The following is a 27,405-nucleotide window of genomic DNA, read 5'->3' as shown; positions in this document are numbered from 1 at the left end:
AATCACTCTGAGGAAGAAGGGACTATTAGGGAAGCGTGGAGAAAGGAGAGACAGAGGCGCCAGAAAGAGTAGTTGGTTCTTAGAGGTTGATTCCTGATAGATGCACTTCTGGTTCCAGTTCCCATCTATATACATCCTTATAAATACACCCTCCTTTCCTTGAGACATTCTAAATGGGTCTTATTTGTACTTTTTAAGTGTCTTGTTGGGGGTGGGGTATTTGTTCCATGCAACCGTAAGAATCTACCTAAAACACTTAGTGTCTATTTATAGGGATTGGTTAAATAAAATAAAGTACATCTTTCTATGCATTTACCAAAAGTGAATATGTAGTGCCAACATTTTTTGACATGGAAAGTTGCTTCCAAGATATTGTTAAGTAAAAAAGCAGGTCACAAAATTTTTGTTTTATATTCTGTATGTGTATGTATGTAGATAGAAAAAAGTCAGGGAAGATCTATATCAAAATGTCAGTAGTGGTTATACTTGGATGGGTGGAATTGTGGGCAATGTTCACTTTTTGGTTTTCCTATCTGGTTACCTATTTCTGTTGTTGTCATTCTGAGCATACATTACTCACAGAAGTATTAAATTATTAAATTATTTTCATTTCTATAAAGAGTAAAATACTAAACTATTACCATTTCTAAAAAAAAAAACAGGAAAAATTCAAATGTTTAGGATTTTCCTTATATGTGGTAGAGAGACTAAGGATGAGTTAACAACATCCAGAGGGAACAAATTTTTTCATTCACTCATTAAACATAATATATGTGAGCCCCAGCACTAGATGATGTAAAGATAAATGGGAAAAAGTTCTCATCTTTAAGGATCTTACAGTCTAACAGGATGATAAATATATAAACTAATAGCTGTAACACAGGTATAAGTATAATACCAGACATATAAGTTAGGTGTTGTAGGGCACAAAGAGCAAATCATTCAGGAAAAGACATTCAAACAGGATCACAGAGGATAAGAGAATGAGAAGGGAGTGCTTTTGAATCATGAAGGCATGAAATAGCACAGTGTGTACAGGGAGTCTAGTCACACACCATATGAAATAAGTTACTTGGCTATGAAAATGAATAGATTGTCTTTAAAACACCAATAATTTCAATACATATTTTAAATAATCCTAATAATGCCCAGATGCCAAAAGGAAAAGCATTGTGTACACCAATATAATGTTAATAAGAAAGTGTTCACAGACATATTTCATAACATATTAGTATTTCAAAGTTACTATACTACTCTGCTGAAAAATGAGGTCTTTTGCAAACACTAGCTTCTGTTCTGTCTTGGGATGCAATGTGCTGCCTCTCCAAGATACTGACAGGTCAAAATACAGCACCTGAATAGGAACAGCAAAGTGAGTTCAATCCATCATCATATTTACTTGATATACATCAGGGGATTGCACTGCTGAAAACAACACAAACAACATGCTGAAACTAACAAGTTTAGTGAAACATTATGTAAGTTAAAAAGAAACCTTTTAGCTTCTATTTTTAAGCTCAGACAATGGATAAACAAGGATCTGCTTAAAGGGCACTATATGACCCATGACTAGCTCTGCTCACAGCTGTATCTTCTGACTGAACATCAGTGCAGGAGGATTTATTGTGATGCCATACTATCATCACCAGCAAGTACACTGTATCAAGGAATGAAAACAAAGGCTTGGAAAATTACAGGATGATCACTTGAAATTAGCCACACATAAGGTTCCACCCTATTAAATGGGGCCACATTTAATTGGGTCACTCTACAGAACAATGTCTAGCAGAGAAAGACACCAAGAGCTAGAAGATTAGATGAACTGCAGTACAGAAAACGAAAAATAGGGCAGAAACTTTGGGTTTCCTGCCAAGTCCAGAAGAAAATACAATGCAGCAAACTGTGCAGGAGCATGACTGTCCTTTCATTGATTGCCAAGAATCTAAGTCTGGTTTTTAAAAATTACAAAAGAAATCAAAGCAAAATGTTAAGGAATGAGACCTACTATGTTTTGCAAAGCTATGTGAGAAGTAGTGATTAATTAGTCAAATATAATTATTGAATTTCTACTATGTGTCTACTAATACTGTGCTACCTGCCAAGAAGAGAGAAAATAAATGTGACAAAATCTATGCTTTATGGAGTTTACAACTAACTGGCCAGTAAAGTTACACCAATGTGAGAGCTGAGTAACAATGTGAGGCCAAATGATTTTGCCAAAGTGATGCAGTTTGTAGACAATAAGTGCATAATTCAGAAGAGAAAAACATGAGCTGAGCCAGAACTTGGAGGAAGGTCTCAGAGATGGAGGATTTATGCTGGATCTTAAAGAAAGCTTGGATTCTGTTGCTAGATCTGTCCTTAACCAGTAGAATATAATAATTCTGAGCAAGTCATATTACTTATCTGGATTTTCGTCTTCATTCATAAAATGGAAGCTTTAGATTCATCTTCATTTATAAAATGGAAGTTTTAGATAAGGCAATCTCTAAATTCCCTTCCTGTTCTAAGATTCCATAATTTGAGAATATTTTTTTAAAAAGGGAAGAAATGGTTAAGAGGGTATTCAGAAAATATTTCAGACAAACCCAAGGAAACTGGTAAGAAAGAAGTGAGCAGTCACTGGAGAAGGGGAGGAAAGCTTAATGATGTAAGGTCAAAAGAAAATCACAGCCTACTCCGGACTATCAGTTATTATGGTCCTGCAGCAAAACAACTACTGAAAATCTCATAGGAGGCAGATTTGTCACAGCAAAATACATAGCTATGATAGAAATCTAGAGGACATTGGGGAGGCATAGTAAGATAGTGGTGATTTCTACTTGGGAGCAGCAAGGTGTGGGAGGTATCAAAAATGTTTTAAAGGAGGTAGACTGAATAGTTCCCTGGTTGGGTATTGGTAAAGGAGGAAAAGACTGAAAGCTTCAGAGGAACTTTCTGTCTCTGCTGCATGCTCTGCAACCCCTCCTACTTACAACACTAACTGGTACACAGCAGGCATTAAATTAATATTTGATTATTAAATTAATAGTTAATTAATGAATACTCCATGATAAAAAGTCTTGAACAAAGTAGGATTCCAATAGCATAATGCTACAATAATGAATTTTTTTAAACTTAATTTAATCTCATGTTCTTGGATTGGAAGAATTAATACTGTTAAAACGTCCATACTACTCAAAGCAATCTTCAGATATAATGCAATCCCCATCAAAATACCCATAGCATTTTCCACAAGAACTAGAACAAATAATCCAAAAATTTGTATGGAATTACAAAAGACCCAGAATTGCTAAAGCAACCCTGGAAAAAAACCAAAGCCAGAGGCATAACCCTTCCAGACTTCACACTATATTACAAAGCTACAGTAATCAAAACAGCATGGTATTGGCACCAAAACAGACATATACATCAATGGGCCCAAACAGAGGGACCAGAAAAAAACCCACAACCTATGGTCAATTCATCTATGACAAAGAAGACAAGAATATACAATGGAGAAAATAAAGTCTCTTCAATTAGTGGTGTTGGTAAAGCTGGACAGCCACGTGTAAATCAATGAAATAGAACACTTCTTTGCACCATACACAAAAATAAACTCAGAATGGTTTAAAGACTTAAATATGTAAGATATGACACCATAAAACTCCTGAAAGAGAACATAGGCAAAACATTTTCTGACATAAATCTTAGCAATATTTTCGTAGGTCAGTCTCCCAAGACAAAAGAAATAAAAGCCGAAATAAACAAGGGGGACCTAATCAAACTTAAAAGTGTTTGCATAGCAAAGGAGACCATCAACAAAATGAATGGACAACCTACAAAATGGGAGAAAATATTTGCAAATAATGTGACTGACAAAGGATTAATATTCAAAACATACAAACAGCTCACAAAACTCAAAAAACAAAGAGCCTAATCAAAAAATGGGCAGAAGACTTAAACAGACATTTTTTCCAAAAATGATATACAGATGGCCAACAGGCACATGAAAAGATGCTCAGCATTGCTAAATATTAGAGAAATGCAAATCAAAACCAAAATGAGATGAAAATGAATATATGTATATTCATGAATGACTGAAGCATTGTGCTGTACACCAGAAATTGACAAAACATTGTAAACTGACCATACTTCAATACAAAAAAGTAAAAAAAAGACAAAAAAAAAAAAAACCACAGTGAGGAATCACCTCATACCAGTCAGAATGGCTATCATCAAAAAGTCTACAAATAACAAACATCAGAGAGGATGTGGGGAAAAGGAAACCCTTGTACACTGTTGGTGGGAATGTAAATTGGTGCAGCCACTATAAAAAACACTATGGAGGTTCTTCAAAAAACTTAAAATAAAGCTACCATATAACATAAGACAAGATACAATAAACCTCCTAGAGGAAAACATAGGCAAAACATTATCTGACATACATTTCAAAAATTTTCTCCTAGTGGAAATAAAAGCAAGAATAAACAAATGGGACCTAATGAAACTTACAAGCTTCTGCACAGCAAAGGAAACCAGAAGTAAAACAAGACAACCTATGGAATGGGAGAAAATTTTTGCAAATGAAACCGACAAAGGCTTGATCTCCAGAATATATAAGCAGCTCATACGACTCAATAAAAAAAAAATAAACCCAATCCAAAAATGGGCAGAAGACCTAAACAAGCAGTTCTCCAAGAAAGACATACAAATGATCAAAAGGCACATGAAAAAATGCTCATTATCACTAATTATCAGAGAAATGCAAATCAAAACTACAATGAGGTATCACCTCACACCAGTCAGAATGGCCGTCATTCAAAAATCCAAAAATGACAAATGCTGGAGAGGCTGTGGAGAAAAGGCAACCCTCCTACACTGCTGGTGGGAATGCAGTTTGGTTCAGCCACTATGGAAAACAGTGTGGAGATTCCTCAAAAGACTAGGAATAGACTTACCATATGACCCAGGAATCCCACTCCTGGGCTTGTATCCAGAAGGAAATCTACTTCAGGATGACACCTGCACCCCAATGTTCATAGCAGCACTATTTACAATAGCCAAAACATGGAAACAGCCTAAATGTCCATCAACAGGTGACTGGATAAAGAAATGGTGGTATATTTATACAATGGAATACTACTCAGCCATAAACACCGACAACATAACGCCATTTGCAGCAACATGGATGCTCCTGGAGAATGTCACTCTAAGCAAAGTAAGCCAGAAAGAGAAAGAAAAATACCATATGAGATCGCTCATATGTGGAATCTAAAAAACAAACAAACAAACAAAAACAAAGTGTAAATACAGGACAGAAATAGACTCATAGACAGAGAATACAGACTTGTGGTTGCCAGGGGGGCGGAGGGTGGGAAGGGATAGACTGGGATTTCAAAACTGTAGAATAGATAAACAAGATTATACTGTATAGCACAGGGAAATTTACACAAAACGTTATGGTAACTAACAGAGAAAAAAATGTGACAATGAGGGTGTATATGTCCATGTATGACTGAAAAAATCGTGCTGAACACTGGAATTTGACACAACATTGTAAAATGATTATAAATCAATAAAAAATGTTAAAAAAAAAAGCTACCATATGATCCATCAATCCCACTCCTGGGTATGTATCTGGAAAAACTTAAAACTCTAATTTGAAAAGATACAGCACCCCAATGTTCATAGCAACACTATTCACAATAGCCAAAGCAGGGAAGCAACCCAAGTGCCCATCAACAGATGATTGGCTTAAGAATATGTGGTACACACACACACACACACACACACACACACACACAGTGGAATATTACTCAGCCATAAAGAGGAATTAAATATTGCCATTTACAGCAACATGGATGGACTTAGTGTATATCATACTTAGTGAAGTCAGATAGATAAAGATAAATATCATATGACATCAATTCTATGTGGAAATTAAAAAATAATGTAAATGAATTTATATACAAAACAGAAACAGACTCACAGACATAGGAAACAAATTTAAAGTTACCAAAGGGTAGAAGGAAGGAAAGAGGGACAAATCAGTAGCACAGGATTAATAGTTACAAACTACTATACATAAAAATAGAAAAGGAATAAGGATTTACTGTATAGCACAGAGAATTAAACTCAATACCTTGTAATAACCTATAATAGGATATAATCTAATATATATGTATATATAACTAAAACACTTTTCTGTATACTAACACAGTATTGTAAATTAACTATACTTCAATTTAAAAAAGGAAAAAATTTATTTAAAAGAATTACTCACTTTATAACAAACTTTTCAGTTAAGTATTAATCAACTATTATATTAACAAATAATTGTGATCGTTTGGTTACCTTGTTTATTTTTTTCCCTTATATGGGTCCAGGTTTTATCCTAACTGATATGCCATTTTGGAAATGAGAAAACCGAGGTTCTGAGTTTAAGTAACTTGCTTGATGTCACAAAATTAATAAGAAGCAAAGAAGGCATTTAATTCACATATTCTTATTCCAGAACCCACATTACCCCTTACGGTATATTGCCTCTTGCTATATAACTGCAGGAAATGGGTTTGACATAGGGAAGTAACTTAACAAATGTGTGTTCTCTTGACTAGTACTGGCTGTCATGGGAAAGGGGCAGTCTCTTCACAAGGCAACTCTTTTCAGCTGAGGTAATTCTGAAGACGGCTGATAGCCGAGGACTGTCTGTTGGCAGCACTCCCAGCAGCTGGGGAAATAAGTCCTTCGTTCCTGAAAGGAGATCTGGGTGGCCCATCATAGCACCCACCTTCCATGCATAAATCATACCCCCTCCTGTGCCTGTGGCCAAATTACAAATTGATCATAGCTTTCTTTCTCACTTCTCCCAGATACATTTTCTTTCTATTTCTTTTTAAGTACAGCAATCCAGGCATTTTTACTAGTTGACTGGAGTTAGCACACAGCCTGCTAGCTCTTTCCCCCTAGCTATCCAAAACCTGGTTGATGGTGTAAAGGTCTGGACCCTTCCAACCCAGGACAACTCTGAAAGTCCATCCTAGCTTCAGAGCTCTTCAGAGAGTTGGCTGAGGCTTCCACTGAGACTTCCGAGAAACCCAGCTTCTCCCTCTGCCCATCTTGTTTTCCTCGCTTCCCTTCTGTGGGTTGGTGATCCTAGGAACACCCCCACCTCAAAAAAAAGAAACTTCCTATTACTAATCTCCACCTCAGAGTTTGTTTCCTGGGGAACTTAATGTGCAACATTATGCCTTTATTCAGTCATGAACTGAATTAATTGGAAGGGAGGTAACACATGTCCAGAAAAAGAAAACTCAGTTGTAGCTAACGTTATTTGCTTTGATCGACCCAATACTCTTTTTGTTTCTTGGTATCAGACTTCCACTGGCCACAGAGTATTGTCCTATGCTGGGCCAATCATAATATCTCACCTCCCTGGCCACAGTGATGGGTACAAGTGGTGTGCACATGATCAGGCTTGGACAACCAGAATCCTTCCCTGGTCAGCTTTGTACTGAAAGCTAGAAAACAGAACTCCCTTGCTTCTCAGATCATGGAACTGGCAGTATGTGACCCTAGGGATGCTGGAGCCACATTTCCTGTCTACAAGGAAATTAGCCATCAGAAGTTGGAGAGAATAAAGCCAAGCAGAAGACAGAAACAAAAAGACCCCAGTTACTGCTGCTTTTCCAATAGTACTGTAAATTATCCTAGTATCCTTAAACACACACATACACACACATACACACACAATTTTATTTATTGCTTAAACCAGTTTAGGTTAGGTTGGTTAGGTTGATTTTTTTTTTGCAATGGAAAGAATTTGACTACACATCTATGAATTTTCTATTTCTATGAGCTGCCACCTTCTCTAACATAGTCCTACTCAATGTCCTGAATATTGAAAAATAAGGTATAAAATAATCCACTCCTCTGCTCAAGTCCAGTAAGTCAAAAATTTTTACGAGTCAATATATATTGGAGACAACACATGCCAAACAGTGTTTTGAGCTCAAGAAAAGGTTGGGATTACAAAGAGAGATAAATGACATGATTTTTGCCTTTAAAGAAAACTCCATGTAAAAACAAAATTCCTATGATATCAACTCACTTGCCATTCCATAATAGATTCTTAACCTTCAATTAAATCTTAAACCATTATTTCCCTGTAATTATACTACCTTTCCATTTATATGAATATATTTGTCTATACTTAATAACCTAAAAGATATCCCTCAAATAAGAACCTTTTTAAATGAATTTTTAAAATTTTAGAACAGTTTTAGAAATACAGAAAAAGTGTAAAATTACTACAGAGTTCCCATATACCCTGTATGTAGTCTGCCCTCACCCCCATTGTTAACATCCCATTTTAGCATGGTACACTTGTGACAATCAACCAATAATAATACATTATTATTAATTAAAACCCACAGCTTATTCATATTTCCTTAGTTTTTATCTAATGTCCTTTTTCTGTTATAGGATCCAATCTAGGACACCACCACATTTTGGCTGTGCAAGTTTTTCAGACTTTCCTTGTTTTTGATGACCTTGATAGTTGGTACAGTTACTGGTCAGGTATTTTGTAGAGTGGCCCTCACCTGGGATTTGTTTGGTATTTTCCTCATGATTAGACTAGGGTTATGAGTTTTGGGAAGAAGTCCACAGAGAAGCCATCACATCATGTCAAGGGCACATACTAACAACATAACTTATCAATGTTGTTATTGATTTAAGGAACTGACTTTTACCTCAATTTGTTTAATGCCTAATCCAGAACCATCTATAGGAGAGCACTTACACACTGTTTTGATGATATCTGCATTGGGCTCTTCAATAGGGGGAAGAGCTTGAAGAAATAACCAACAAAACAGAAAAATTTTCCCCCTGGGTGAAGAGTGGAAAGAGAATTGATTTTCAAGCTTCAGCCCTGTTACTTATTAGATGTATGACTTCGCGCAAGTCACTTTGACATCTGTAAAATGGTATAATGGTACCAAATAGTTCTCTTAAGCATCTGATTAAACAATGTATGTGAATGTGTTTTGCACAATAGTATTATAATTTTACATGCCAGAATTCCATATAAAATGAAGATACTTCTCAAAAGCTGTTACCCTTCAGTTAACATCACTTAACTGATTAATTTTCAACTGCTGGCTAAGCAAAGCAAGGCCAATATGAAGTTGAGGAAAGATTAGGTAGACCCATGACAGTGAATCCCATTTTTGCCTTCATCCCTTTTGCCAAAGTCTGCTTGTCCTTTGAGATTGGAGGGGATTTCTTAGATCTTATGAAGCCAGACCAAAGGGCTCAAATTTAATGTGAACTAAATGTCAATAATTTTGGTTTTACTTGTTTTTTTCGGTATCTATGAGAGAAGTCATTACTCTTTGAAGGTGCAATAATTCTCCCAGGCCATTCTAGGCCTTTTAGGCAAGTAACTTTAATTCTGAAGTGGACAGGAAGCATAGAATAATTATTCAAAGACGACAAGTCTCCCTGATTCAAAATCATACCACTCTGATTTGAATGAAAATAGGAGAAGTATTTGCGTTCAGGGGTTTTGCTCATGGAAGTTCTTGAACCTGAGGTCTGAAAAATGAAGCAACTCCATTTTCTCCTTGAACAAGATACAGCCAGTAACTTTTTAAACTTTCACGCAAGGACAAAGGAAATAGGCTAAATAAATAAATAAATAAAAGAGGTGGGGGCTTTTTCTGCATCACTGAACGTACGTATTCATTGAGGGCAGCTTTTTGACTTTCGCCCAGCTCAAGGCAAAGCAGCATAAGAACAGGGGCACACATTTTTTAAGTTCTCTCCGTTCGTGAAAGCAGTAACCTTGGAAACCAGGCTGGCATCACCCCCTTTCAGTCATAAAGTTTAGTTTCTCTGGCTTTTCTCCGTAATGTTTGGAGCACCGCTATTTTACCGTCTTTGGGGGGTGGGTGGGATAGGTTGTTGTTTTCTCTCCACATCTTTAGCACAAGCGTGAAAATCGTCTACTGAAGCAAGTACAAAATCTTTCTAGTCGCCCTTTCTGCCCGCAGCTCACCTACATAGATAGTAGTCGCGGTCTCGGCTGTCCTCAAAAACAAAAACTCGGGAAATAGGCACGCCCTGCACCTTGGGTCAAGGGAATTGTGCAGGTAAAAGCAGAATGGTACAGAAGCTTACCCTGGCCGCCAAAATCAACAAAACCCTTTTCCTGCCAGAGATAACCCTCGCGAGATAAGGCTGCAAAGAGCGAGAGAAGCCCACTTTCTCGCGAGAAGAGGGGGCGTCGGCGGAAACTAGGAAATGGCCCCCTTGGCGACCCGGACCCAGCCAATGGGCGGGGCCAGAGTTAAATCCACCCTCTTCCGGCTCATCTCTCCGCCCCCTAACCCTGAAGTGTTGGGCCCGGGGTGCGGGCATCTGGGTTTTCCTGGTTCCGCCCAGCTGGTGCAGGGTAGTGTTCAAAGCCTCGGAACGGACTTTGGCCAGATTTGAGGAGGGGGGGCGGGGAGGGGCCTGCGGCTTGCGGCCCCGCCCCCTTCTCCGGCTCGCCGGCTGGCGAATCGGCCCTGCTCCTCCTTCAGCCGGCCCTGGGGCCGCGTACCCCAGGCAACCCAGCAGCCGCGGCCTGAGTGTCTGCTCGCAGGTGTCGGCGTCGAAGCCCCGGGCACAGCCTGGTTCGGCCCCATGGTGGGTTTCGGGGCCAACCGGCGGGCCGGCCGCCTGCCCTCCCTCGTGTTGGTGGTTCTGCTGGTGGTGATCGCGGTCCTTGCCTTCAACTACTGGAGCATCTCCTCTCGCCACGTCCTGCTTCAGGAGGAGGTGGCCGAGCTGCAGAGCCAGGTCCAGCGCACCGAGGTGGCCCGCGGGCGCCTGGAGAAGCGCAATTCGGACCTCCTGCTGTTGGTGGACTCGCACAAGAAACAGATTGACCAGAGAGAGGCTGACTACGGCCGTCTTAGCAGCCGGCTGCAGGCCAGGGAGGGCCTGGGGAAAAGATGCGAGGATGACAAGGTAAGGACGAGCCTTCTCCCCTCAACTCCCACAGTTTTTCTCAGCTCCTTGGTGTGGGGTATTAGCCCTGTCGTGGCTGCCTTATGCCTTCCAGAATTGTAGCCTTGGAGGCTTCCCTTACCGCTAACAACTCTATTTCTATCAGACTTTTCCCGGCTTATCACCGCCACCTTCTCCGGTCCCTGCCAGACGAAACTGGCTGTAAGTTCTCGTTCTCAAGAGTGGCCTGTGTGTGGATGCCGCCTTTTCTCGAAGCTCAGCTGCTGAGCTGGCAGTAGTAATCATCTGGCCTATGTGGCCGGCCGCCTTACGCTTACAGAGATACACAAATCTGGAGACTGCCAGGTTTTGTATGAGTATTGTTGCCTTATCCTTTATTCCTTGCTCACTGATCATTATTCATTTCTTTATTTACAGAATGGGGCCTTCTCTAACTCCTCCACCTTATGGTGGTCACTATCTATTTTTTAAACAGTCTAACTTTTCTTAAATCTTTATAGGCTATGATTAAGCAGTTAAATAATCAGATATTGCTGCCTTTTTTGTGATCAAAATGTTATGAAAGAGGGGTTCTAGAGCCATATATGAGCCACACTTGTGACTTGAACATAGTTAATCCAAAATTATGTACTCAATTTCAGTTGTTAATGAAATTAGCCAAAAAGGTAGAATCTAAAAATGCGTTCTAAGCAACAAAATCACATGTCATTGTCCTCAGAGATCTTGAAAGGAAATAAAAATGAAATTTTGTATGCTTAAGTAGCTATTAGGGTTGGTGTTTTATGAGGGGGAAGGCCTTACAAAGTTTAAATTTAAAAAGTTTAAAGCTAGACTGTAAGTAGCCCTGCCACTGAATAGTCTTTGTTCTCACTAGCGTACTGGGAACCATAATATTAATTTATGACCTATGCAACTTCTGTTAATATACCAGAGTTGTGAAAATTTCTGGATGGGATAAGTAGAGGCCTTTCTTTCTGGACCCTTCTTTGGTAATCTTCACATTGTTTTTTGTGTTCCAATTATACATTTGTATTTTGTATATCAAACTTATTTATAGTAAATCATTGTAAATTAAAATCTCCTGAGCTCTCAACTTCCTTATTGTCATCATTCTCTACCTTATTTCTTATTTCATGAAGATTGAGGCCCTCAGGTAAGTGTTTTTCTATAACCTACACCTTTACCATAACATAGACAGCTTCTGAAAGGAGCAACAGATCAGCAAATTTATAAACATACTATATACTGAACTCTGTAGACTGAAAAATTCTCCAGGGTGGAATAGGCAGAAATCCATGAAATTCTGAAGAATTAAAATGAGGTCTTCAGACTTGGAATGATTAGGCATTACTATTCAGATTCTCTGAAATCTGAAAAGAAAGGTGTCTTCTATTAATTTATACTCTGGATTTCATTTCTTCCATCTACTGGACTGTAATTATCAGTTTCTTTCAGTAGGTTTTCACTTTTACCTTCAACCAAGTGTAGGTGTTTCCTGTTCTAAAATTTTTTTTATTCTTTTATTACTCCCTTCTCCCAGTCAACCGATGTCTTTTTTTACTTTCACTGCTAAACTCCAGTTATTGGTGGTCTATAAATGCTTCATCTATTTCCTTTTTCATTTCCATTCTAATCTTTTTCTTTTCTGTATACCATCCTTCTTTCCTCCTCTTTTCTGATGTTATTCTCTTGAAGATCACAAGTGACAGTCTTCCTGGTCAAATCCAAAAAAATTTTTAATTCTCATTCTATTTAATCTCTGAGTAATTGATTGTCTCTAGCTTTCTGGAAACGATCTCCTTTTTTACTTCTGTATCATTGAACTCTCCAGTTTTGCTCTTATCTTCTTCATTATATTCTTTGCTGGATTTTTTTTTCCTCCTTCCAACTGCCTAATAACAATAGACTTCACTCTTGGGCCTTTGCTTACCCATTAGAGCAATATTTCTCAGAGTGGTGTTAAACAGAACACTGTCCTAGGAATTGTTCATAAATGGTCAGGGGAAAAAAGGAAAACCTCTTTTATTGGAGGGAAATGTTAAGTAATATAAGTAGTATATCCTCCTCTTGGAGTTAATAATGCCTGCTAGCATGCAAAGGCTCTGAGAAATGTATTAGTAAAGAAGTCTATTTAATTTTGTTTAACCTAGTATCTATCAGCCTACTTGTTACCATGGTACAGAAGAATGTAGCAAAGCACACTAGTTTGGGAAATGTTGCCCAAGTATCTTAACTATTGTTTGGCTGATGTTCTATGCATCTGGCTTACAAATCTATTATCTCTCATTTGTATGTCAGTTTCATATTTTGAACTAGTACACCATCTTTGTTCGAGTGCTTGTGAGTGTTTGTTCTTCGGGTTAATGAGGATGCTTTGAGCTTCTAATAGAAAGGGTTGTCTTGGTCTAGATGAGCTGTAGATGAAATTTGTCTTTCAGAGGTGTTTCCTTTATTCCTGCTACTCCTTCAATAGCTGAGAGGAGGGATTTATTTTTTATAAATGACCTAAAATCCCTCTGGGTGGTGGTAATGTTGGAGAAAGGAGAAGTAAATTTGACAATTAGAAGGGTCTTCCATTTTAAAAAAGACTCAGTTTAATGTTTATGTTAATGTAGTCTCTTTAGAATAAAGGCTCTGCCTTTCAGGGTTTTTACCTGTAGCAGACACTGGTGGTAGCCCCCTCAATAGTCATTAATACCCCCTGTTTTATTTGGTATATATCCTTCCTTGTGACTCCGGGCTAAGTCCTTATTGGTCTAAACTGATTATGGTAATTTCATTATTCCCAGGGATTAGTTTAGGAAGGGGCTGGCTAGAGTGAGTTGAGGGAAAGTTTCCTTGCTCCTTAAAAGAGTCATTACTTGCACTTCTGTGATATTCTTACCCCAAATCAAAAATCTCCACTCTAATCATAAGAAAGCATTAAACAAACTCATAGTCAGTAAAATTCTACAAAATACCTGACCAGTACTCTTCAAAAGAGTCACACTTAAAAGAGATGGTCTTTCCTGCCAAATGTTGCTTCTTCATATGATACCTGAAATCGAGGCAACCAGAGTGCCAGGAGAGTTTAGCTAAGAAATGTCTGAGGCACTGAAGATGACAGAGTAGGATGTTACAATAGAATATTGGCACTTGTTACGTAAGATTAAAAAAAAAATGTCCTTGTTGTTTAAGCCATTAAAGTTGAGATTTCCCTAGATGCAGCCTAAGATGTCCGATTAACAGTGCCATTGTCATGGTAGTGTCTGAAGTGTAGGTTAAATCTTATTTGTCCACAGGGCAATGTGGGCAGTAACCTCAAATCTGCATATGGTTTTCAGGCTTTTCAAGGATCTTTGTCTTAAGTGTCAACAGTGGTGTTTGGATGCTTGGCTAGGTACTTCCTTCACAGTCTTTTGGAGACCAGGATTTTATGGCGGCATCACCCTTCCGTACTCCATAGATGTTCCCGCACCAAAAAAATCCCTTTGCCCTGATGAGCTAGCTGCCTTAGGTAGGTGTGCGCAGGGGGGTTTGGCAAGGCAGTCCTTTCTCAGGCTACCTTTTTAAAAAAATAAAGTGTTATATTAGAACATTTTAGATCTATGGAATTATTGCAAAGATAGTACAGAGAGTTTCCTCATACCCTACACCTAGTTTCTCCTATTATTCACATCTTACATTAATATGGTACATTTGTCATAATTAATGTCTTGTAAGGACACCAGTCATTATTGGATTAGGGTCCCACTCTAATGTCCTTGATACATTATTATTAATTGAAGTCCATATGTTATTCAAATTTTCTCAGTTTTTCACTAATGCCTTTTTTCTGTTCCAGAATCCCAACCAGGGTACCACGTTATATTTAGTTGTCATATCTCTTTAGGCATCTTTTAGTTGTGACCATTTTTCAGACTTTCTTTGTTTTTGATGATCTTGACAGTTTTGAGGATTATTGGTTAAGTATTTAATAGAATGTTCCTTAATTGAGGTTTGTTTTTTTGCTTTACTCATGATTAGATTCAGGTTATGGTTTTGGAGGAAGAACACAGAGGTTAAGTCCCATTCTCATCACATCATATCAAGGGTATATCTCTCAAAATGACTTCTCATTAGATGTTAACCTTGATCACCTGACTTGCAGTAGTGTTTGTCAGGTTTCTTCCCTGTAAAGTTACTCCTTTTTTCTCCTTTTCCATCCTGTACTCTCTGGAAGGAAGATACTGTGTGCAGCCAACATTGAATGAGTTGGGAGTTACTATCTCCTTAAGGGCAGAGGATCTACATAAATTATTTGTAATTTTTCTGTAAGGACCTTTGTCTCTTCTTTCTAATTTATTAATAAATTAATCATTTATTAATATTTATTATCATTTATTTATATCACTATGGACTCATGGATATTTATTTTATACTTTAGGTTATTATCCAGTGCTACTGTATTTATTTTGTTGCTCAAATTGTTCTAACTTTGGCCATTGTGAGCTCTTTCAGTTGCCTCCTATATTCTTTAGACATAATACCCCATCATTGTGACACACCCTTTCCTTTCTGACACTACCGGATGCTCCTGGATTATTTTGTATACTTCCTGCCCTTCCTGGTTCCCTTCATTGGGATATGATGTTAGAGATCAAGATCTAGGTGCTAGGTGCACTCATTGCTACTGTCAGACTGTCTTTGGAAATCTAGGAATCCCTGCTCAATAGGAATTAGAAAGGTGATATTGGACATATTCCAATTTATTATTCTATCTTGCCATTTTCAGTCTGTTACCTGGCCTTTTAGAACACAGAAATTCTTTAAGGGAGCTTGAAATTGTCCAGGGAATTGAGAAACAAGCTCCGCTTCTTTGGGATTCCCCCCACATTTGCCTTATTTTTTTGTCTTCCTCCCTAAAGGTTTTTAGCCTTGAGGGGTGTATTAGTTTGCTAGGGCTGCCATATAAAATACCACAGACTGGTTGGCTAGAAATGACAGAAATATATGTTCTGATGGTTCTGGAGTCTAGAAATCCAAGGTTGAAGTCCCAGCAGTTCTTCTGGATCCTCTCTCCTTGGCTCACAGATGGCCGCCACCTTGCTGCTTTGTCATCACATGGTTGTCCCTCTGTGCCCCCACATCCCTGGTGTCTATTCTAATAAGGATATCAGTCATATTAGATTAGAGTCCCACCCTAATGGCCTCATTTTAACTTAATCATCTCTTTAAAGACATTATTTCCAAATAGGTTACATTCTGAGGTACTGGGGATTGAGACTTCAGTATATGGGTTTTGGGGGAACACAGTTCAGCCCATAACAAGGGGGATCTGTGACACACACATTGCTTTTTCTTTCCTCTTTCTGTCAGAAAGTCTCTTCTATTTCCTGAATGTAGGTTATTTCTCTTATCCTAGCTTGAATTCTTACCTACCTGTATCTTATACTAAAGTTATATAGTCCAGGTGGGCCAAGTCAAGCTTTCAATAAATAAAAAGAGCTGTTAAAATATGAAAACAGTCCTCCCCAAAATTGTTGTTTCATTATAAATGCAAAAAAAAAAGTCAGTTTTGAGGTCTGAAGCTGAACAACAAATGACCTCTTTTTCCCTTTAACAACCATAATCCTCCCTGAGGCAGTATGTATCTTTGTTTGAATAGGGAAAAGATCATGTGCCAAGAAAGGAGAATGGGGAACATATTACTTTTTTTTCCCCCCAAAAAAATCCATGTGTGTGTGTGTGTGTGTGTATGTGTGTGTGTGTGTCTACAACACTCATACACATACCAAATTAGCATATGTAAGATCCCTGGCACATATTAGATGTTCTTTACCATGGGCTCAAATCCTGACTCTGCCATTTAATATGTGTAGAACCTTTGGCGAAATCATTTAACGTCTCTGTATCTTGGTTCCTCATCTGTAAAATGAGGACAATAATAGTTACCCTCTCATTCTTGTGAAGTTTAAATGAATAAGTTCATTTAAATGTTTGGAACAATGCCTACCACATATTAAAAAAAAAAGAGAATGTTTAATAAGTGTTGCAAGAGCTTTTATTATTCCACAACTACTTCCTTATTTCTGTCCTCCCTTCTCTCTACCTGTGTTCCTGCTTAAGATCTGTCCTAGCTCTAGCCAACCTGCCTCACCTTTCCTCCTGGTTGTCTGACTCCAACCCCTGTCCCCTTTCCTGGCCCACTTCTAATTAGGCTTAGTTGACTCCTCCCTTATTTGCCTCAGCTAACTCCCTGGAGCCTGGCTGTCCCTCTGTAATTTGAGGATCAGCCTCCTATAATTCTAGTATGCTGCACGTGAAAATTCCTGCTTTTCCCTCTGCTTCCCCATACGGGTTATGGGGTCAGGTCCCCACAACCTGACCAAGCTCTAGCTGTCATTTAATTGCTAATTTAAATTATTCGTATACTATATAAAACTTATATCTCCTCCCTAAACTATATCCCTTTCCTACCTTCTTGGTCCCTCTAATGCTTGTGCAACTATTATTAAGACTGAGTTAGAAGTTTTGGTGTCATCTTTGATTCCTTCAGCATCTCATATTCACTGATTCAACACACAGAGGAGCTACTTGATCAAATCGAGTTAAAAATTGGTTATGACATACGAATGACCAATAGGCACATGAAAAATGCTCAATATCACTAATTATCAGAGAAATGCAAATCAAAAATGCAATGAGGTATCACCTCACGCTAGTCAGAATGGCCATCATTCAAAAATCCACAGATGAAAAATGCTGGAGAGGGTGGGGAGAAAAGAGAACCCTCTTGCACTGTTGGTGGGAATGCAGTTTGGTGCAGCCATTGTGGAGAACAATATGGAGACTCCTCAAAAGACTAGGAATAGACATACCATATGACCTAGCAATCCCATACCTGGGCATATATCCAGAAGGAACCCTAATTCAAAAAGACACCTGTACCCTATTGTTCATAGGAGCACTATTTACAATAGCTAAAACATGGAAACAACCTAAATTTCCATCGACAGGTGACTGGATAAAGAAGATGTGGTATATTTATAGAATGGAATACTATTCAGCCATAAAATGACAACATAATGCCATTTTCAGCAACATGGATGTCCCTGGAGAATATCATTCTAAGTAAAGTAAGCCAGAAAGAGAAAGAAAAAATATCATGATATCACTCATATGTGGAATCTAAAAAAAAAAAAAAAAAAAAAAGAAAAAAGAAGAGGACAAATGAATTTAATATGAAACAGCAACAGACTCACAGACATAGAATACAAACTTGTGGTTGCCAGCGGGGAGGTGGGTGGGAAGGGACAGTGTGGGAGTTCGAGATTGGTAGATACTGACAGGTACATATAGAATAGATAAACAAGTTTATGCTGTATAGCATAGGGAAATATATATAAGACCTTGTGGTAGCTCACAGCAAAAAAAAATGTGACAGTGAATATATGTATATTCATGTATGACTGAAAATTTGTGCTGTACGCCAGAAATTGACACAGTATTGTAAACTGATTATAACTCAATAATAATAAAAAAAAAAACTGGCTGCAGTATAGAGAATTGATTGGAAAGGAAGCAGGAGCTTCCTCACTAGTCTCCTTACACAGGACTCTATTTCTCTCAGTTAGTTCTCCCCCTTAAGCAAACCTGATCTTCCTCAAACCTTACTTTCAGAGTAGTTCTATCACTCAACGTGTCCAATCAGAATTCTGCTGCCTAATCTTTAGGATCTTCCATGGAGTGGCTCCAACTACTTTGTCTCAAACTATCTCCTGAACCAAACTGTATTCCTGCCTTTCTGGGTCATGTTAATTCCTATTTCTGAACCTTTGTTCCTATTATTTGACCCTTAGCCTCTTGCCTCTTTTCTGTTTCTCTGTTACACCAGTCTTTCGGTCTGTCTACCATGAAACCCTCTGGGACTTCTGACTTGAAGCATGCTTTTTCTTCTTTGTACACAGTTAACATTTATTGTTTGAGTAACACTAATTTATTTGGTTTTTCATTTTTCACTAATAGCTTCTTATTAACTTTGTTAATGCTTGTTAACTTTGTCTTATCAACAAAATTTTAAGTTCCTTGAGGAAGGACTGTATTTTAAAAATTTTCCAATAAACTCTTGATAGTCCTTAGTGCTGATACAAAGTGCTGTGGGTTACTGGATTAGGGTGGACCCTAATCCAGTTTTTTGTGTCCTTATAAGAAAAGGAAATTTGGATACACAGAGACACAGGGAAGAAAGCCATGTGGAGATGGAGGCCTTGACTAGAGTGATGCACTTATAAGCCAAGAAATGCCAAGATTGTCAGCAACCACTAAAAGCTAAGAAGCAAGGAAAGATCCTTCTCTCAGGCCTTCAAATAGAAAGTATGGCCCTACAGACAATCTAATTTTGGACTTTTGGCCCCCAGAATTGTAAGAGGATAAATTTTGGTTGTTTTAGTCAGTGAGTTTGTGGTACTTTGTTATAACAGGTCTAGGAAACTAAATATAAGAGTCAGTAAAAACTCCAGCAGAGTTTTGTTTTGTTTTTTGGTGGAAACTGACAAGCTGATTTTAAAATATATGTGAAAATGCAAATAACCTAGAGTAGCCGAAACAATTTTACAAAAGAACAAAGTTGGAGAACTTACACTCCCTGATTTCTATATTTATTGTAAAGATACAGTAATCAAGACAGTGTGGAATTATTTTAAAAATAGGCATATAAATCACTGGAACCAAATAGAGTGCAGAAATAGACCCACAGATATATGGTCAACTAATTTTGGCAGAAATGCCAAGGCAATTTAATGGGGAAAGGAAAGTCTTTTCAACAAAAGAGGTTAAGGTGACTAGATATCTTTACAGCAGTGTGGTGGGTAGTGGTGTTTTATATGTTGTGCTGCCTCACAACATATATAAAATTAACTTGAAATGAATCATGGATCTAAATGTAAAAGGTGAAACTATAAATCTTCTAGAAGACAACACAGGAGAAAATATTTGTAACTTTGGATAGGCATGGATTTTTGAGGGCATGAAAAGCATGAACCATAAAGAAAAAGACTGATTAATTGGATTATAAAATTAAAACCTTTGTTCCTCAAAAGGCACTATTTTAAAAAAGAAAGAAAAAGCAAGGCATGGATACATTTATCTGACAGAAGAACTATATCAGGACCCAGCCCATCCACCATCAAGCCAACACCAGCCCCCAAACACCCATAGCCCCAGCCCTGCCTACCAGCAGGCCAGCACCAGCTCCAAGACCCCCAGAATCATAACCTGAGAGCCCTGCTCTGCCCACCAGTGAGCTGGCACTAGCCCCAGGACACCTTAGGCCCCAAATCCACCCACCAGCAGACTGATTCCAGCTCCAAGACACCTTGGACCCCTCAGCCAGCTGCCCCAAGATACAGCCCCACTCACGAGTGAGCCAGCACCAGCTTTGGGACACCCCAGATCCTGCAGTGAGCCACATTGGGAACTGACCTCACCCATCAGTGTGCCAACACTAGCCCCAGGACCTCAGGACCCTCAGCCAGTAGTCTTGCAACCCAGCCTTACCAACCAGTGGCCAGCAGCCTCTGTACAAGGCAAGGGCTGGTAAGCAACAGGACTAGGGGCCAGCCACACCTACCATACTGCCCACAGTAGTCTGACCAACACAGCAAAAGGACCCACATAAACCACATAGGGGGCACCTTTCAAGCATATAGCTCTAGTGACCAGAGTGGACTGTGCTGCTGGGGTGCATAGGATGTCTTCAAAAGACCACTTTTCCAAGATTGGGAAAGAAAACCAACCTACCAGACACTTAGAAATAAAAATAGCAAATTAGGCAAAATGAGGCAACAGGGATATCTTCCAAATGAAGGAACAAGATAATATCCCACAAGAGCTAAGTGAAGTGGAGATAGGCAATCTACCCAATAGAGAGTTTAAGGTAATGATAGTAAAGAGGTTCAAAGAACTCACTGGAAGATTGGATAAGCCAAGTGAGAAGTTAGAAATTTTTAACAAAGAATTAGAAAATATAGGGGGGAGGGTATAGCTCAAGTGGTAGAGCACATACTTAGCATGCAGGAGGTCCTGGGTTCAATCCTCAGTACCTCCTCCAAAAAAGGTAAATAAACATAGTTACCTCCCCCTACCAAAATAAAATAATTAAATAATACAGTAATAAATGGAACATAAAGCTATTAGAAAATATAAAGAACCAAACAGAGATGAAGAATACAATAACTTAAATGAAAAGTACACTAGAAGGAATCAGCAGTAGATTAGATGATACAGAGGACTGGATCAGTGAAGTGGAATACAGAGTAGTGGAAATCACTGAAGCTAAGAGAAAAAAGAAAAAGAAATAAGAAGAGTTTAAGAGACCTCTGAGACAACATCAAGCATACAGTGGGTACCAGAAGGAGAAGAGAGAGAGAAAGGTGCAGAGAATGTAATTGAAGACATAGCTGAAAAACTTCCCTAATCTGGGAAAAGAAACAGACATCCAGGTCCAGGAAGCACAGAGAGTCCCAAAGAGGACCACACCAAGACACATAATTAAAATGACAAAAATTAAAGATAAAGTATATTAAAAGCAGCAAGGGAAAAGCAACAAGTTATGCACAAGGGAACTCCCGTAAGGCTATTAGCTGACTTTTCAGCAGAAACTCTGCAGACCAGAAGGGAGTGGTATATTTAAAGTAATAAAAGGGAAAAACCTACAGCCAAGAATACTCTACCAGGCAAGGCAGATTTGATTCAGATTTGATGGAGAAATCAAAAGCTTTACAGCTAAGCCGAAGCTTTAAAGAGTTCAGCACTACCTAACTAGCTTTACAAAAAATGTTAAAGGGATTTCTCTTAAGTGAAAAAGAAAAGGCCACAACTAGAAACATGAAAATTAGAAAAGGAAAAAAATCTCATTATAAAGGCAGATATACTACAAAGGTAGTAAATCAGCCATGTATAAAGCTAGTAGAAAGGTTAAAAGATAAAAGTTGTAAAATAGTATATATCTATAATAAGTAGGTAAGGGATACGCAAAACAAAAATATGTAAAATATGTCAGAAACAGTAAATGTTGGGGGTGGGGAGTAAAAATGCAGGATTGTTAAAATATGTTTGAACTTACAAGATCAGCAACTTAAAATAATGTCTGTGTTGATATAGATTGCTCCGTACAGTGTGGAGAATATAGTAACTATGTATTATCTTTGTATGGTGACGTATCATAACTAGACTTTTTGTGGTGATCATTTTGAAATGCATAGAAATGCCAAGTCACTATGTTGTGTAACAGGAACTAATATATTGTTGTAGGTCAGTTATACTTCAAAAACAAGCCAAAAAACTCATAGTAAAAGGAATCAGATTTGTGGTTACCAGAGGCAGGGGGTTGGGGGAGAAGAAATTGGAATAAGGTGGTCAAAAGGTCAAAACAAAATTCTACTTATAATATAAATAAGTACTAGGGATGTGATGTACAACATGATAAATATAATTAACCCTGCTGTATGTTATATATGAAAGTTATTAGGAGAGTAAATCCTAAGAATTCTCATCAGAGGAAGAAAAATTTTTTTCTACTTCTTTCATTTTGTATCTGTATGAAATGATGGATGCTCACTAAACTTATTGTGATAATCATTTCATGATGTATGTAAGTCAAATCATGCTATACACCTTAAACTTATGCAGTATTGTATGTCAGTTGTATCTCAATAAAAGTGGAAGAAAAAATTAGAATATATAAAAACACTTAAGACAATTCAATAAAGGACAACTCAGTTTTTGAAATGAGCAAAATATTTGAACAGACATTTCATCAAAGATTTATGAATAGCAAATAAGCACGTGAAAAGATGCTCAATAAAATTAGTCATCAAGAAAATGCAAATTAAAGCCACAGTGAGACACCATTACACATCCATTAAAATGACTAATATAAAAAGACTGACAACACCAAGTGTTAGTGTGGATGTAGATCAGCTACAACTGTCATACACTGCTGGTGGGAGTATAAAATGGTGAATCCACTTTGGAAAACCGCTTAGCAACTCCTTATAAAGTTAAATATTTATATTATAAATATGACCCAGCCATTTCACTACTAGATATTTGCCTAAGATAAATGAAAACATATGGCCACACAAAGACTTATACACAAATATCTGTAGTAGCTATATTCACAAAACCCCAAAACTGGAAAAACCCAAATGTTCATCAGCAGGTGAATGGATATACAAAATGTGATAAATCCATGCAGCAGAATATTATTCAGCAATAAAAAGGAATGCGTTACTGATACACTCAACAGCATAGATGAATCTCAAAACCATTATTCTGAGTGAAAGAAGCCCAATGTAAGAGTACATACTTACGATTCCACTTATATAGTTGTCTACACAAAGCAAACTAATGTTTAATAATAGAAAACAGAATAATTGTTGCTTGATACCAGAAGAGGAGGGAGGGAAGACAAAAGGACAAGAGGAAACTTTGAAGGAGTGGTAAAAATGTTATATCTGGATTGTCATGGTGATTACACAGATGTATAAAGTTATCAAAAGTCATCAAATTGCAAAGTTTAAATAGATGCAGTATATTTTATGTAAATTATACAACTAGGTTGTTAAAAAGTAAAAATAAAACATGCAGTAGAAATGAGGGAAAGCCAATCAATGGCTTCCTATTGCCCTTAACATAGCTCGCAAATATTTTGGCAGTCTGACTTCAGCCTTGCAGTCCAGCATCAAATATTATCATTCTCCCTTTAGCTTCCTCTACTCCACATACTGAAATTTTAGATCCTCAAACTTTCCATGCTTTTCCCTATTCTGTGCTTTGAAACTACAGTGCTCTACATTGGGAACCCTCTTCTCATCTCTCCCAAGCTTCTTATTCCTACAAAACTCTCACTCATTCCTCACTCATTCCTTACCTCACTAGAACCTAATCTTTTTTAGGACTCAACTAGAACTCTCTTTCTCGGAAATGTCTTCCCTAAGCCCTTAAATGAGGTTAAGACCTCCTCTAATATTCCCTGCTCAATTGTAAACCCTGTACATACACTGTATCTGTCTCTTGGTCACTGCTGTATCCATATCATGTAGCATAGGCACTGACCCAAAATAGAAACTCAAAGATATCTGATGAATAAAGAAATGAAATTGAGGTTAAAAATGGAAGCACGGGGTATATAAACGTTGAGTGGGAGAGGGATCAGATGAGAGAAAATGGGTGTTACTGAAGCTAAGGGAGTTTTAAGGAGGGACAGGAGAGATCAACAGTACAAAGTGCTAAAAATAGTCAAATTTAAGGGTGAAAAATGTTAGTGGGTTAGGCCTTTGTTAATCATTAAATGAGAAAATGTTTCACCCCAAGTTGAATTTAAATTAGATGTATAGGTTTGAAGTTGTAAAACAAAAGTAAATCATTTTATATTAAACAGAAAAGGCTTCCTGGAGATAAGTTTTGAAGTCGTCCTTAGGGGAAGTACATAATTTGGCAGAGAAGAAGAATCTGACATAGAAGGCAACAAATCAAAAACTCTGAGGCAACATTGTTCAAAAGGAGATACGTGGCCAGGAGAAAAAAAAAAAAAAGGCAAGAAAGTTAGATAAAGTTAGTTAGGAATCAGAAAGAGAAACTTGAAGCACTTCATGCCTCGCCTGTGTCTGGAGGGACACCTATACTTTCAGTCAAAGGCAGTGTTAATTCTCTTCCAAGGAAGAAACTGAAATACGGAAATAGGTCCTCATTCATAAAAAATAGTTCTTGATTAATGAAACCACAGTTCAACAAGTACTCCCTATTGCTTCAGAGGACATACACCACTTTGCCGCATTACAAGAATTGTTTCTTTTCCTCTATGGAGTTGGGTGGAAGGAAGTTCCTTGAATGTTCTTTTGGCTTTTCTCTGCATAACTAAATCTTAACAAATATTTTTCAAGAATCAATTAGTTTTATAAGTTCCATGAAACCTGAGATTCTCTGACCCTTATCCTTATCATGGGAGCAGGAAAAAGTGGAGAAACAGGAAAATAAGAAAGGAAGACCAAAAAAAAAAAAGTAGGGACATGTTTCTGATATCTTTTTAGTACAGAGTATATAATGTGATCAATATATTTTTGTCAATTTAATTAATATGTTAGAGTTTTTTTTATACAAGACCAAATTTCTTTGAGATTAGCTATGCCAATGTACCCAGGAAAGAAAAGAACTAACATTATTAAATATCAAACTCCGTACTGGACAGGATTTTATATATTTTCATTAATCCTCCTCATTCTATGGTTGAAGAAACAGGCTTAGGTGAGAGAATGGCAAAATTCTAAACTCAGGTCTGTTTGATTCCAGAAGCCCTTGCTTTTTCCAGTAAACTATATTACCTCACAGTATGTATCTATATCTATATCTGTACAGCTTTAAAATACAAAAAAATAAAATTATGTATTATTGTATAAGAGCAGTTATCTTACCAACAAATCAAATAAATTTTGAGTATTCACTATGTGTGTTAGTTTCCTGGGGCTGCTGTAACAAAGCACTATAAACTGGATAGCTTAAAACAAGAGAAATTTATTATCTCACAGTTTTGGAGAGTAGAAGTCAACAATTAAGGTGTTGGCAGGACTGTGCTCCTACTGGACCCTCTAGGGGAAGATTCATATAGCTTCTAATAACCTGAAGAATCTTTGCCTTATGGCAGCATAAATTCAGTCTCTGTCTCCATCTTCCATGGTTGTCTTCCCAATATGTCTGTGTGTTTTTGTCTCTATGCATGGCATTCTCCTCCCTAATTTTGTTTTCTCTTATAAGGATACCAGTCATATTGGACTAAGGTCTAGACTAATCCAGTATGACTTCATTTTAATTTGATTATATCTGCAGTGACACTATTTTCCAAGTAAGGTCACATTCACAGTAATACTAGAGGGTTAAAACTTAAAACATATCTTTCAGGAGATACCCATAATGAGTCTATAAATCAATTTGGAGTGAACAGAATCTTAACAATAATTGAATATTCCAATTCATGAACATGGTGTATATATCTTTTAGGTCTTCTTTAAATTCTTGCAGCAACATTTTATTATTTTCAGTGTTCAAGACTCACACATATTTTATTACACTTATCCCCAAGTATTTTCATGTATTTGATGCTATCAAAAATGGAATCGTATATTTTATTCCATTTTCCACTTGTTCTTTGCAGGTGTATAGAAATGCTATTAATTTTTATATATTGATCATTTTCCTGCCCTAGAACTTATTTCTAGCACTATTGGAATCTAAGGAATTTTAAGAAATCTACAAAAAAAGCCATTAGAGCTCACTAGTAGTAGCTTTTTTTGTAGATTCTTTAAAATTACTTTTGGACAAGATCATGTCATCTGCAAATAAAGTTTTTCCCCCTTTCCAATTGGATGCTTTTATTTTATTTTTCCTTGCCTTATTGCACTGGCTAGGAACTCCAGTACAATGTTAATTAGAAGTGGTGAGGTTGGATATCCTTGCAGAGAGAATATTTAATAAAACTTGACACCCATTCATGATAAAAACTCTCAGCAAAATAATAATAGAAGGAAACTTCATATTCAAAGATATCTCTCAAAACTCCATAACTAACATTTTATTTAATGGCAGAAAAGGAAATGCTTTCTCCTAAGATCAGCAACATTAAAGGGTTTTAAGTAGAGGAGTCACTTATCAAGTTGAGCTTAAAACACTGCCGTGGCTACAGAATAGAGAATTTTTTTTTTTAGAATAGACTTTATTTTTTTAGAGCAGTTTCAGGTTTACAGCAGAATTGAACAGAAAATACAGAATTCCCACATAGCCCTCCCCACTCACACAAGTATACTCCCCTACCCTCAACATCTCTCATCAGTGTGGCATATTTGGTACAATCAACAAACCAACATGGACACATTATTATTAACCAAATTCTATAGTTTACATTAGGGTTCACTCTTAATGTTGTACATTATATGGGCTTTGACAAATGCATAATGACATGTAGCCACCACTATAGTATCATACAGAATAATTTCATTGCTCTAAAAATCCCTTGTGTTTCATCTGTTCATCCCTCCCTCCCTCCCTCTCCCCAAACCCCTGGAAACCATGATCTTTTTATTGTTTCTAAAGCTGTGCCTTTTCCAGAATGTCATTTGGTTGGAATCGTATAGTTTGTAGCCTTTTCAGACTGGCTTCTTTAATTTAGTAGTATGTCTTGTAAGTTTCTTTTCATGTCTTTCATGGCTCATTTGTTTTTACTGTGCACATATTTTTAAATTTACATACATGTACTGTTCATTGTTTCCAAGAACGTTTACAGTGTTAGCTTTTTAAACTTAACATAGTTATCAAAAGAATAATGCCAACCACAAAATAAAAATTAATTCAAAAATATACATACACCTTGCTATTAACAGCAACATTATTTATAAT

The 27,405-nt window shown here is 37.4% G+C and overlaps 2 protein-coding genes across 10 annotated transcripts in view; one reads left to right on the top strand and one right to left on the bottom strand.

The window, feature by feature from the left end:
* The window catches only part of FRMD5 (FERM domain containing 5), a 372,595-nt gene that overhangs the window by 326,868 nt on the left and 18,322 nt on the right, over positions 1–27,405 (bottom strand). For 5 of the 8 annotated variants that reach the window (XM_072962546.1, XM_072962557.1, XM_072962556.1 and 2 more), the window contains exon 1: positions 10,165–10,218. The exons of 1 other annotated variant lie outside the window; for it this stretch is intronic. The gene's annotated coding sequence lies outside the window, so the exon portion shown is untranslated. 2 more of the 8 variants (XM_072962548.1, XM_072962549.1) reach the window with 2 other exon arrangements.
* The window catches only part of GOLM2 (golgi membrane protein 2), an 85,814-nt gene continuing 68,770 nt past the window's right edge, over positions 10,362–27,405 (top strand). For both annotated transcript variants that reach the window (XM_072962567.1, XM_072962566.1), the window contains exon 1: positions 10,362–10,998. In XM_072962567.1, coding sequence (XP_072818668.1) covers positions 10,672–10,998 — 327 coding nt within the window. In that variant the 5' untranslated portion in view covers positions 10,362–10,671. The remainder of the gene's footprint in view (positions 10,999–27,405) is intronic.

This window comes from Vicugna pacos, chromosome 6 (assembly GCF_048564905.1).
Source record: "Vicugna pacos chromosome 6, VicPac4, whole genome shotgun sequence".
Taxonomy (NCBI): domain Eukaryota; kingdom Metazoa; phylum Chordata; class Mammalia; order Artiodactyla; family Camelidae; genus Vicugna; species Vicugna pacos.
Note: the sequence above shows the minus strand (reverse complement) of the source record. Positions and strands in the feature narration are given on the sequence as shown.